Source organism: Mustela nivalis, assembly GCF_964662115.1.
Source record: "Mustela nivalis genome assembly, chromosome: 16".
NCBI lineage: Eukaryota > Metazoa > Chordata > Mammalia > Carnivora > Mustelidae > Mustela > Mustela nivalis.
The window spans coordinates 3,675,706-3,690,238 of record NC_139035.1 but is presented as its reverse complement, the minus strand read 5'-3'; the positions used below and the strand labels follow the sequence as shown (position 1 = coordinate 3,690,238).

At 39.2% G+C, this 14,533-nt stretch overlaps 1 protein-coding gene across 7 annotated transcripts in view; it reads right to left on the bottom strand.

Annotated features, from left to right (window-relative positions):
* The window catches only part of DNM3 (dynamin 3), a 536,286-nt gene that overhangs the window by 388,487 nt on the left and 133,266 nt on the right, over positions 1-14,533 (bottom strand). For all 7 annotated transcript variants that reach the window (XM_082702687.1, XM_082702691.1, XM_082702685.1 and 4 more), the window contains exons 3-4: positions 10,780-10,929; positions 9,403-9,606 (exon numbers count right to left, since the gene is read on the bottom strand). In XM_082702687.1, coding sequence (XP_082558813.1) covers positions 9,403-9,606; positions 10,780-10,929 — 354 coding nt within the window. The remainder of the gene's footprint in view (positions 1-9,402; positions 9,607-10,779; positions 10,930-14,533) is intronic.

Sequence of the window (14,533 nt, the reverse complement as noted above, 5' to 3'; positions counted from 1 at the left end):
TATCCAAAAACTGCAGAAATTGAAGGGGACACAAAAAAATGGAAAAATATACCATGTTCATGGATTGGAAGAACAAACACTGTTAAATGTCTATACTACCCAAAGCAATCTACACATTTAATGCAATCCCTATCAAAACACCACCAGCATTTTCACAGACCTAGAATTTGTATGGAACCTCAAAAGACCAGGAATAGCCAAAATATTTCTGAAAAAGAAAAACAAACCAGAGGTGTCATGATTCCAGATTTCAAGCTATACTACAAAGCTATAGGCATCAAGACAGTGTGGTACTGGCACAAAAACACACAATAGAGTAGAACAGAGAACCCAGAAATGGACTCACAACTCTAGAGTCAACTAATCTTCAACAAAGAAGGAATGAATATTCCAATGAAAAAAGACAGTCTCTTCAACAAATGGTGTTGGTAAAATTCAACGGCAACATGCAGAAGAATGAAACTGGACCACGTTCTCACACCATACACAAAAATAAATTCAACATGAATGAAAGACCTATATGTAAGATAGGAAACCATCAAAATCCTAGAGGAAAAAACAGATATCAATCTCTTTGACCTCACCTGCAGCAACTTCTTACTAGACACATCTCCAGAGGCAAGGGTAACAAAAGCAAAAGTGAACTATTGGAACCCCATCAAGATAAAAATCTTCTGTACCAAGAAGGAGACAAAACTGAAAAGGTAAGTGACAGAATCGTAGACGATGCTTGCAAATGATATATCGGACAGAGGACTAATATCCAGACCCTACAAAGAACTCATCAAAATCAACACCCAAAAAATAGATAATCCAGTTTAAATATTAATTTAAAAGTTAAAATAAAAAATCAGGAAGACATAAGCAGACATTTCTCCAAAGAAGACATACAAACAGACACATGAAAAAGTGCTCAACATCACTATCATCAGGAAAATACAAATCAAAACCTCAATTGGATATCATCTTAGACCTCTCAGAATGGCTAAAATTAACAACTTGGGAAACAACAGATGTTGGTGAGGATGTGGAGAAAGGGGAACACTTTTGCACTGTTGGTAGAAATGTAAACTGGTGCAGCCACTCTGTAAAACAGTTTGGAGCTTCCTTAAAGGGTTAAAAATAGAGCTACCCTATGACCCAGCAATTGGTATTTACCAAAGGATTCAAAATTGACCCAAAGGATATAAGAATTTGAAGGGGCACTTGCACCCCAATGTTTATAGGAGCAATATCCGCATTAGTGAAAATATGGAAAGAGCCCAAAAGTCCATCAACTGGTGAACGGATAAAGATGTGGTATATTTCTATAATGGCATATTACTCAGCCATCAAAAAGAATGAAATCTTACCATTTGTAACAATGTGGATGAAACTAGAGTGTATTACAAACAGTGAAATAAGTCAATCAGAGAAAGACATATCAAATGATTTCACTCACATGGAATTTAAGAAACAAAACAGGTAAACATAGGAGAAGAGAAGGAAAAATAAAATTAAATTAAATTAAAAACAGAGAGAGAGGCAAACCATAAGAGACTCGTAACTATAGAGAGCAAACTGAGGGTTGCCAGAGGGGAAAAGAGTGGGGCAGGGGGCATGTGCTAAATGGGTGGCCGGCATTAAGGAGGGTGCTTGGGATGAGCGCTGAGCACTGGGGGTTATATTTAAGTGATGAATCACTAGATTTTACTCCTGAAACCAATACTATGCTGTATGTTAACTAACTTGAATTCAAATTAAATTTAAGCTAACAAATTAACTTGAATTTAAATTAAAGTTAGAAAAAAAGAAAAAAATCACTGAAAAAGTCCCAAATTTGATGAAAAACATTAATTTACACTCCCCCAAACCCTAAAACTCCAAAAAGGATAAAATCAAGGACAAGCACACCTACACATATCATAATCAAACTCTCAAAGATTATGAGAAAAGCAGCAAGAAAAAACAATCCATCATGTTCAAGATGGTCCTCAATGAGATTAACAGCTGATTTCCCGTTAAAAAAGCCAAAGAGGTCAGAAAGTAATGAGATGACATACCTGAAAAGTGGTAGGGGGAAAAAAGACTATCAACTAAGAATTTTCCTTCTAAAATTAAGGATAAAGTAAGAAATACCCAGATAAAAACTGAGAGTCCCATACTATCAGGCCTGCCTTACAAGAAATACTAACTGGAGTCCTTCGGGCTAAAAAGAAAGGGCACTAGAAAGTACCTCAAATCCACACATATAAAGAACACTGGTAAAGGTAGCTACATAGGTAAATATTAAAGAAAACACAAATGTATTATTATTGATTTGTTACTCTTTTTTCTCCTCTCTGATTTAAAAGACAAGTGAATAAAGAAATAATTATATGTCTGTGTTGATAGGCATGAATATATAAAGATGTAATTTGTATTAATGATAATAGCACAAAGGAAGGGGAGGAAATGGAGCTACACAGCAGGAAAATTCTGTATACTGTTGAAATTAAGTTGTACTGATCTGAACTATATTGTTATAAATTAAGATGTTAATTTTAATTCCATGGCAACCGTCAGAAAATAACTTTAAAAAAACATTAAAATAAATGACAAAGGGATTAAAATGGTACAAAAGAAAATGCATTTTTAACCAAAATATTATTTCTCTACCACCTAATAGAGAAATACACAAACAAAAGACATAACACATACAGAATACAAAGAGCAAATGAGATATAAACTCTGCCTTACCAGTGATCACATTACATGGAAATGGATTTAACACTCTGGTCAAAAGGCAAATATTAGAGAATGTGTTTTTAAAAATGATCCAATTATATGTTATCTATAAGCGACATATTTTATATTTAAAGACACAAATAGGTTGGAGGTAAACAATGGAAAAAGATAGACCTGGAAAACAGTAATGAAAAGAGAGTTGGAATAGCTATACTAATATCAAACAAAACAGGGTTTTGATACAAAAATTGTTACTAGATGCAAAAAAAAAATTTTTATAATGATCAATGCCTGATCCACCAAGAAGACAGAACAAGTACAAATTCACCTAACAAAAGAGTCCCAAAATACATAAATCAAAAACTGCCAATTGAAGGGAGAAACAGACAATTCATCAATACCAGTGGTAGACTGAATATGTCAGTTTCTTTTTTTTTTTTTAAGATTTTATTTATTAATTTGACAGAGAGAAATCACAGGTAGGCAGAGAGGCAGGCAGAGAGATTGAGATAGGGAAGCAGGCTCCCTGCTGAGCAGAGAGCCTGATGCGGAACTCAATCCCAGGACCCTGATATCATGACCTGAGCCGAAGGCAGCAGCTGATATCATGACCTGATATCATGACCCTGATATCATGACCTGAGCCACCCAGGCGCCCGAATATGTCAGTTTCAATAATAAACAACCAGACAGAAGAAAAGAAACAACATTTGAATAACACTATAAACCAAAGAGACCTAACAGATATCTATAGAACACTACACTACACCCAGCAACAGCAGAATGTGCATTCTCCTCAAATGCACATGGAACATTCTCCAGACAGGCCACGTTTTAAGCCAAAAAATAAGTTTTAATAAACTTTAAAGGACTGAAATGTTACAAAGTATGTTCTCCAACCAAAATTAAGTGAAATCAGAAATTACTAACAGAAGAAATTTGGGGATTTCACTAATATGTGGAAATTTAGCAGCACACATCAAAATAACCAAAGTTGATGTCAGTGCTTTTTTACCAAAGCTGTAATTTTAAGGAAAACCAGACTTCTGAAACAGATATTTAAAATATACTCACGGAATGACTAGAAGGACACAGAAAGTAAATGAAAGTCTCTGTTTGTCAATCCCAATAGAACAAATTCCTAAACACCAGATTCTAAGGCCTTTCCAGCTTCTTCCTTTCTCCATTTTAATTCTTTAACAACTACTGAAAACACACAGCATGAACTCTATTGGTTGGGAAAGAAGTCACCCTCTTGGTGCTTCAGTGACGTCCAGGACCAGCCAAAGCCAGGATAGCAACACACCAAAGTGGGTCCTGTAAGACCCGAGCACAGGCAAACCCTTTGGATAGTTTTCAGGGCTCTCATGTGGAAGAGTGTTTTGGAGTTTTGGAATTTAAACTGGGATATGAAAACAGATTACAAGCCTTGAGGTTAGCATGGAACTTTTATTAATGAACCCCAAACCATACTTTTAAGAGTGTTCAGGCAATGAATTAATTGTCCACCTTAGCAATCACCATAAAGAAATTGGCCAGACAAGTAAATAGCACACGGTGGCACTGAACGTTTTCTCTTTTCTGCAAAATTACCTGCAAAATTATCTGTCAATTATCTGCAGAACTTAACAAAATCTGTCCTCAGAATGCTCATATATAGGATAATAAAAACTGGAGTAACAAAGGCCTTCTTTGACTAAGCAGGAGTCCTATGGACCCATGAGAAAGGAGGTTCACTTTGGGGTAAGTTCATGAACATTCAGGTGGCAACTTCTCAAAAGCATCTAATAACAATAGGCTTATAAAATAAGCCAGGTCTACACTAGAAAAAACATTCAAATTTCACTTTTTGGATACAGATTTGTAGCATATTATTACAAATCCATGAGTGAAACTTAATGCTGTATTTTACTTACGCTGTAACAACACACTGTAAATACCGTCAGTGAGATTCCCGATACACTGACAATTCCCTCCACCAACAGGAACTACTCCCACCTAATGATATGCCCTCACGGGAGAGTTATTGTTTTGGTTTAAAAATGAATCTACTACAAGGAGCCGAGGAATGAGACACAGCCCCGCCGTTACCAATGCCCTCTAGAACTCTTTATCTCGGGAAACAAACTGAGGCTTGCTGGAGGGGAGGGCAGGCAGGGAGAGGGGGGCGGGGTGATGGACACTGGGGAGGGCACGTGCTGTGGTGAGTGTTGCGAAGTGTGTAAGCCCGATGATTCACAGACCCGTCTCCCTGGGGCTAATAATACACTATATGTTAATAAAAACAAACATTCAAACAAACAAACAAACAAAAAAACAAACAAGTAGGGTATGAGCATCCCAAGCAGAAGGAACAGCAAATGCAGAAGCTATGAGGGAGGAGTCTGCTGTTTTTGGAGGAACAGCTAGGAGGCCGGGATGGCTAAATTAGTAAGACGTTCTCAGTTATGCAGCCCGAGCCCTAACTGAGCCACCCAGGCACCCCACTTTACCTTTTCTCCTAAGGTGTTTAGCCTGAGCTCCTAACCCATCCAATTTCAACAGATCTTCCCATCAATCAATTTCAACAATCAACAGTTCAAAAACCCACTCTGGGGGAGTCTGGGTGGCTCGGGTCAGGCCCTTCTGCTCAGGTCAGGACCCCGGAGCCCCAGGATCAAGCTCCCTGGGCTCCCTGCTCAGCAGGGAGTCAGCCTCTCCCTCTCCCTTTGCCCCTGCCCCTGCTCCTTCTCTCTTTCGCTCTCTCTCCCTCATTCTTTCTCAAATAAAATCTTTAAAAAATTTTTTTAAATTCCTCTAAACAACAGTAGTCAAATATAACATGGATATGTTAAATCAAACTCAAGAATGAACTAGAGATATTTTATAGGCTATATTAATTAGCCAATTTTCTTTTAATTTATATTTCTTATAAAACTCAGAATTCAGTGGCGCCTGGGTGGCTCAGTGGGTTGGGCCTCTACCTTCGACTTGGGTCATGATCCCAGGGTCCTGGGTTCGAGGCCCATGTCAGGCTCCTTGCTCAGTGGGGAGTCTGCCTCTCCCTCTGTCTGTTGCTCCCCCTGCTTGTGCTCACTTTCTTTCTCTCTCTCTCTCTCTGTCTCTCTCTCTGACAAATAAACAAACTCTAAAATTTAAAAAAAAAAAAAAAAAGGTTCTCCATTGGCTATTCTTCCACTATTGTTGAAGATGTGAGGATGTGAGGCCAAGACAGCTGCAATCATCTTGTCACCTGTGAGGAGCATCTGAGAACCAACTCCAAGGAGACCGAACAGAAGACTGACAAAACTAGGGGCGCCTGGGTGGCTCAGTGGGTTAATGACTCTGCCTTCGGCTCGGGCCGTGATCCCGGGGTCCTGGGATCAAGCCCCGTGTCGGGCTCTCTGCTCAGTGGGGGGCCTGCTTCCCTTCCTCTCTCTCTGCCTGCCTCTCTGCCTGCTTGTGATCTCTGTCAAATAAATAAATAAAATCTTAAAAAAAAAAAAAAAAGAAGAAGAAGACTGACAAAACTAGAATCAGAGGCTGAGGGAGAGCATCTGTTCTCCTCCAAGAAGCTTCATCTGGACTAAATGTGGACTTCTCAGGAACATGATTGTGCTGTTCTTGCTGGGATCCACTGGTAGAAGGGCTATCTGTGTTCCCATCACATACCCATGGTTTTGTCTCCTGTGGGACAAGAAGGCTGCAGAGGCAGGGCCATTTCAGCATCATTTTTATAGCCCCAACCCTGAATCTGGCTCTTCCAACCCACTGATACTGGAGAGAGAACCCTGGGGAGGGCCCCCATCTAGTCATCTGTGACTTCCACCTGCTTCATCTCAAGCACCAATGTCTGTGATATTAGAGGAAGCCAAAAAGAAGAAAAACTCTGGAAAGGTTTAAGAACTAAAGGCACCAAGGCCAGGGTGTAAGAGGATGTTGAAAAGTAGAAGAACTGGCTGAAAATATGTATGTGATGTTGATAGACCTCCAGACCCTTTTTCTCATCTTGCATAACCACAGAGTTACTCCTCCTTGACCTCAGCAGAATATTGAAGATTTACATTCAGAAGATGAGGGACTCTTTTAAGTGACTCTGGGCTCAAGAAGACCTTCAGGAATGCCATTATGGAAGTAGAGGGATTAATCAAAAGCCAACATGCTGAACAGTGAGAACCACCCCACACCCCACACCCCCGCCAACTCAGTTCTTCCTCTTGACTCTGAGACAACTGGACATCAGGTTATACCAGACCAGCGCAAGCAGAAATACTCATAGCATCTAACAGTAGCTGAGGAAATCTCCTAACAAAATGGCTAGCCCCATCACCCTATGAGAAAGCCCATTAGTCAATGAATCCCATTCATACACATATAGAATTTCCATCAGCTTGTTAGGTCTCTACTCATATATGAATGAGCAGCAAAAGATCACCAATCTTGAACAAAAGGTCTCTGACTTCAAAGACGATGACCAAGAAAAACCACCAGAAAAAATGGACTCAGAGACATTGTAGATTACAAAAGGAAAGCCTCCAAAGATGTCTCATCAAAATCTTTAGAGAGGATACACTACTTATAAAACCAAGAGCACAATGCTATTTTAGAAAATAAAAATATTCATGTTAAAAAACGTAATAAATAGATAAAAACAACATTCACAAAGTGAAAAATGCTGCTAAAACTTTAAAAATGGTATCAGAAATGAAAATTTAATCAGAAGAGCTGAAGATAAAGTTGAGAAAATTTTGCAAAAAGTAGTACATAAACAGAAAGAAACACAATAAAAAAGGATTTTTTTTTTGAAAGAGGGTTAATCCAGAAGTTCTAACATGCTAATAAGGATTCCAGATAAAGGCAATGGAGAAAATAGGAGCAATTAATTATTGAAAAGAAATTCCTAGAATTGGAGAACCTGCCTCTCCATTTTGAGCAGACTCATCACTGAGTGCCCTTCCATAATTACTTTAAACACACACACACACATACAAAACCCCATTTTGGGGTCTCTGAAGATAAACTTGTATTACTCAGTTGTAGAGAGAAAAACATCAAAACATCAGCAGAAATAAGGTACTCTTCTGGATTCCAAAATGCTAATAACATAAAATCCCTGCTTTTAGAGTATATGCTTATGTCAAATAATTATAACTGATTAATATTTTACATGTATTAAAATGTTTTATTTTTAATTCCTATTTTTTAATTTATTTATTTAAATTCAATTAGCCAACATATAGAACATCATTAGTTTCACAATTAGAGCTCAGTAATTCATTAGTTGCGTGTAACACCCAGTGCTCATCACATCACGTGATCTGGTTAATGTCCAGCACCGAGTTACCCCATCCTCCTATATCCCTCCCCTCCAGCAACCCGCAGTTTGTTTCCTATAATTAAGAGTCTTCTTATGGTTTGTCTCCCTCTCTGATTTCTTCCCATTCTGTTTCTCCCTCCTTCCCCTGTGATCTACTGCACTATTTCTTATATTCCACATATGAGTGAAACCATATGATAATTGTCTTTCTCTGATTGACTTATTTCACTCAGCATAATCTCCTCCAGTTCCAACCGCGTCGATATAAATGGTAAGATTTCATCCTTTCCGATGGCTGAGTAATATTCTGTATATCTATCTATCTCTCTCACATGCATTCTCATTCTTTATCCATTCGTCTGTCGATGGACATCGAGGCTCATCCCATAGTTTGGCTATTGTGGACACTGCTGCTATAAACGTTCGGGAGCATGTGCCCCTTCGGATCACTACATCTGTATCTTTGAGGTAAATACCCAGTAGTGCAATTGCCGGGTTGTAGGGTAGCTCTAGTTTTAGCTTCTTGAGGAACCTCCGTACTGTTTTCCAGAGTGGCTATATCAGCTTGCATCAATGTAATCCCTGTCAAAATACCATTGACATTTTTCACAGAGCTAGAACAAATAATCCCCAAATTTGTATGGACCCAGAAAAGACCCTAAATATCCAGAAGAATGTTAAAAAGGGAAACCAAAGGTGGAGGCATCACAATTCCGGACTTCAAGCTCTATTACAGAGCTGGAATCATCAAGACAGTATGGCACTGGCACAAAAACAGACACATAGATCCATGGAACAGAATAGAGAGCCCAGTAATGGGCCCTCAACTCTATGGTCAACTAATCTTTGACAAAGCAGGAAAGAATGTCCAATGGAAAAAAGACAGTTTCTTCAACAAACGGCGCTGGGAAAACTGGACAGCCACATGCAGAAGAAGGAAACTGAACCACGTCTTTACACCACACACAAAAATAGACTCAAAGTGGAAGAAGGACCTCAATGTGCGACAGTGTTTCCTATTTTAAAGAAGCAAAACATACATGAAACACAAGGAGTTTTCAGTGTGAGTATATTTGGGTAAGTCTTTTAATAACTAAAGGGGACTGTTTGAATTTTGTACCAGAAGTTTATTTTATTGACTTTTTAAGATAAGTAGTTCATGAGGCTTAGAAATATCTGTTTTCTTAGATCTCACTTAATCTTACATTTATTTATATAGGTTCAGACTATATTCTCCAGTTACTTTTCTTTCAGCATCTTAAAAAAAACTAACAATATAAATAATGGCTAATTAAATTAACAATGAAATTAAGTAATGAGAACTTGTGTTACCTTGAAATATACCCAAACCCTTGACATTTTAAACTAATTCTCTTTCATCTCAAAGACCACACACTCACCTTGAGGATCGACTTCTTTAGCTAACTTCAGTGCATCTGAGTTTGCAAGATCGGTGTTGGCCGGGGTAACAGCCAAAATCAGACAGTTCTCCCTCGTAATGAACTGCATAATCATTTCTCTGATCTGATACTCTATATCTGGTGGCTGATCTCCCACGGGCACTTTAGTAATTCCAGGTAGGTCGATAAGCGTGAGATTTAACACTGTGTGGAAAAAAAGAGTCTTACATATACCCTCACTGCTAAAAAATAACTATGCAAAATCATCTATATCTTTAGTGGGAAGAAAACAAGCTTAGCTTCACATATTGCATTATTGACCTAACTCCAACTGTGTGTTGAGTAAAAAAGCATAGACTACAAAATGGCCTTGTTAGTTTTCTCTATTTTTATGATATGATTGTGCTATACCAAATGATCGTTTTAGCCCAATTTTGCAAGCTACTGATTTGTACAGCTAAGAGAGAGCGGTCGTATCTGTAACTGGTGTGTTATAATTCAAAACCGAACAAGAAATCCATATGCTGCCTGCTGGTCTTGTACGTTGCCCTCAGTGGTATAGAATTCTTAAGGGCAAGATTTGTCCTTCACTTCAAAAGCATCATATGCTCTCTGGAGGGGGGTCAGACACTTAGCCTATTGGAAAGCTGTGGGCTGTGAGGTTCCGGTGTAGGCTCTGCAGCCAGACTCATGGTGCACCACCAGGAGAGCAGGAAACTACCCCTGCATTGGGGACTCCAGCCACGACCTGGCTATCATTCAGCTGGCACCAAAGCCTCTTGGAATGTCATAATTGAGCTTATGTCATTCGTGCTCCATTTTCAAAGCAACAGAGCTGAGTAGAAGATGAGAGATTAAAAACTGCCCCACTAAAAATTTAGTCAGGAGAGGCTATTCCATATCACATCCCATAAATTGGTTATCTAATTTGTACGTTTCTGCTAATAGTCTGGGGAAAAAAAATCATCATTGATTCCTCAGGAGGAGAATAAGCAGAAATATATGGGGCAATGAAAAAATCCAATAGGAGAAGACTCAGCCACAGAACCATGTGCCTCTAAGATTCTTGCTAAGACTGAAGATTTAAAAGATGGAATTTTTCGTGCATATCTCTTGACATTCTAAAAGTTTAAAATAAACATAAAGAAACATTTTTAAGTGATGTATTGAATTCTGACCTTTTAAAAAGTCATGTCCTCCTGCTTCCCCATAAATCTGTGAACTTTCTGGACCAGTCCATTTATTGTAGTACCCAAACACAATCCTAGAAACCCAGTACTTTCTGAGAGAAAAATCATCTTCTACACAAATAAAGAATTTCAAGTAACGTAGAAATTTTTGAAGACAAAAAATGTGGAATCCTGTTATTTTACTCACCATGTGGAGAATAGACTCGTAAATTAATGGGTATGGGGGAAATGCCTTTATTCATTCCAGTCACTCGATCTGTTTCTGCTTCGATCTCATGACGAACTTCATCAAAATCTGTAAATTTTTTTCCTTTGCAATGTAGAAATTCAGCATATTCTACAAAAGACAAATTAACACAATTTACAATCCATGCACTCTTGCAACAATTATAAGGAAACAACATTTCTTTACCAACAAGTCAAAGTATCCCATTTTGTCTCTTCAGCCATTAAAATGAGAGAATACAGCAGTTACTAAGAAACACAGCAAATCCTTTAGAAATATTAAACACAGTACAAATGCTAAATTTACTAATTTTCAGATGAGCAATTAAGTACTAAAAGCAGTCTTTAAATCATCCTGTCTGTTAAATAATTTAAGGAGAATTTTGGCCTTCCAAATGATAAAGCAAACAGCATCAGATTGTTAAAGAAATTAAGTCTGAAGTACATACAACGTCTGTCTAATCCTATTAGCGTGCCCTTTCTCAATATCACCACTTTATTAAGAGGAAATTCTAAGTTATATAAACGTAGCTTCAGAAGGCAAGACAATTCAGAAACAAAATGTAGTTAATTCTTTAAAAAGAAATAATATATGGAATATCTTCGCTTTAAAATATACTATTCAAGATACCACATCAACTTGTATCATTAAAAAGATAATTTCCCAAGCAAAAAGAATTTTAGATCAAAGAAAATACCTATTTCCAATCTGAAAAAAAAAATCAGTGTCTGTGGAAGTAGGAAAAACTATATATATTAACAGAAAATTAGATTAAGTTTCAATAACATCTTACTCACTGTTGTACTATCGATTTCTAGTCCTGCCTTCAGAAGTATCAAGTATATCACACAACCCAAAAAGTAAACTGATACTTTAAAAAAATAGACTTAAAAAAATTATAATCTTAATAAGAGAATGAATCTTAAGAAATATTTTCGTTTATCTAATAACTAGCTGAAGAACTGCCACACCGAACTGAGACTAAGGCTAAGCGTCTGGAGCCCCGATGTCAGCAGGGACAGTTCCTGGCAGTCTTTTCACCATCTCCACCATCAACACTTAACCTTCAGCCCCTGTGGTAAAGCCAACAGGGAGACCAACTATAAGATGTCTTCAAGCATTTTAGTATCAGTTAACACAGGCAGCATGAAATGGCGCTGGTCTGTATTTAAAGAAGGAAAAGACAGAGATAGGAAAGATGACTTCAAGCTGCAGTGCCTAAAAAAGAAAACGAGGTTAGAACTCGGTCCTCAAGAGTGGGGAGGGTTTCAGGGTGCAGAGAAAGCAAGGTCTTTCAGGGAATCCGAGAATTTTAACAGCCTTACACACCCTGGGCCGGCTACCAACCAGCCCCTGTACAGAAATATCCACTGATGGAAAACTGAGGCTTTGGAGTCCGGGAATAAAACTCTTATGGGGGGGGGGGGGGAGGAAGTAATTTTTTTTTTCTTTTTGGAGCCCATATAGGGCTTGAACTCACGACCCTGAGATGGAGACTTGAGCTGAGATCAAGAGCCCGACGCATAACCAACTGAATCATCCAGGCACCCCAGAAAATATTTAACAAAGTCTGAAATCTGCTTTCTGATCCTATTTCCTTGGTCCAATTTGGCCCCCTGGAGCTACTCAGGCAAGGTCTTCCTCCCTGTAGAAAGGCCGGGCTGCATCTACGGCCTGGCACAAGGAGCCCATCTTCCTCCCGCGCTTCTCTCGCCAACTTCCCATGCTTCTCTCATCCGTCGCTCAGGCCTCCTCGCGGCCAAGGTCATAGCTTCTGAAGTGGACCAACCAGTTTATGCTTTAGTTTCCCAAAGAACTGCAATGACCTAACGTTTCAGCTGTTAGAAGGACAGAGGCTTTTCTTCATTTCAGTCTTTCCTATCAATGTAGATAGACATGAATAGCTTCGTTCTTAGTTTTTTCATACAAAATGCGTCACTCTCTGAAAAATGGCAAGCTGAGACTCCCACAGTTCCTCAGTAGTGCAAGTATACACAGGAGCGCTTCAGCAGGCTTCAGAATTCTGGCCGGAAGGGACGACTGCATCTTCTGGCATGTTCTTTCCCATGTTCACACTCACAGGTGCTATTGTTATTGGCATCTAAATTCCCAGAAGATACAGCCTTGATTTTATTTACCTAACCCAGTGGATTGGCCAATATCATGGAAATAATGAGTTTAAGGATAAGCAGGAGATAAAACAATAAGAAAAATAAGGACGACCAAAGGCTGTCAGATCCCAGAAAACAAAAATTAACACGTAAAAAGGAGTCATAAATAATTTATAAGAAACGGAACTGTACTTTTTCAGTTCAATATATTTTTTGGAAAAGGCATACTTGAGGACTTACAGCTATCATAAATATTACTTTTATAAAAGCAAGAAGGTTCTGGATCAGAGACTATATTTTCAATTATGCTGCCAATCAATAATTCAAGTAACACAACTGTCGATTTCTCTCTTCACCACTAGATGGCGCCTACTTGCTTTCTCTGTAGGAAAGCAATGCCCTTCCAGAATGCTGCAAAATCAATGCAATTTTCAAATTAGATTCAAATTCATGCTTGGTCTCCTAAAAATGCTTTTATTTTGAAATTGAGAAATTAGAATTGTGCAGGGCCATCTCAAGCCTCTGCATCTTTTTAAGGATAGGATCCCGCAGAGAGATTTAAAGATGCTGGTATTCATTTATTTATCCAACTAATATTTTCGAGCTCATACTATTCACCACACACTATTTTAGAAATTACAGAGAAGAGGGACACCTGGATGGCTCAGTCAGTTAAGCGTCTGCCTTCAGCCCAGGTCATGATCCCGGGGTCCGGAGATGGAGCCCCACAGTGAGCTTCTTGCTCAGCCCGGGAGCCTGTTTCTCCCTCCGCCTGCTGTGCTCTCTCATCTCTCTGACAAATAAAATCTGAAAGGAAGGAAGGAAGGGGAGGAAGGAAGAAATTGCAGAGGAGAAAAAACAAGTCTAACCTGGTGAAGCTTAAATTCGAATGAAATGAAAGAGTAAACAATGTGGGTGTGCCAGACGAGAGATGCTCTGGAGACAACAGAATGGTGGGGGGGACATTAAATGCTAGGGCAGGAGGACTGGTTTGTTACATGTTTTGATTGAGGAAAGCTGCTCTGATATGACAAAGTGACATCTGAGCACAAGCGGAAGGGAGGAAGGGAGGAAGCAATGCTTTATATAGGAGTGTCCCAGCAGAGTCCCTGAACCGGAAGCATAGGGGAAGGACAGCGAGGCCGACAGGCCTGAATGACAGAGTATATCGGCCGAGGGGCGGGTGATGAGGTCAGAGCTGTGGTGCAGACCTGGACTGTGTCCAGCCCGTGGGACTTTAATTTTTACTCTGAACAAATGGTAGACAACTGGAAAGGCTCGGGGTAGAGCAGGGACGTGATGCAACCCAGGCTTTGGAGAAATTACTGTGGCTGCTGTGCTGAGAACAGACACTGAGAGTAAGACAGGGAGCTGGCTCCTGAGAGTGGAGGTGAGAGGTGATGGGGCTTGGACCAGGGCAGCAGCAGTGGGAGTGGTGAGAAGTGGCTAAATTCTCATGTGTTTTGAAGGAAAAACCAATAGGACTTGCTGATGATCGAAGGTGGGGTACTGGAGAAAGACAGGAGAGTCAAAAAACAACTTCCTGGAGTTTGACCTCAGCAATGGGGAGAATTTTGAAGTAGGAAAGACTGAAAGGAAGAGGT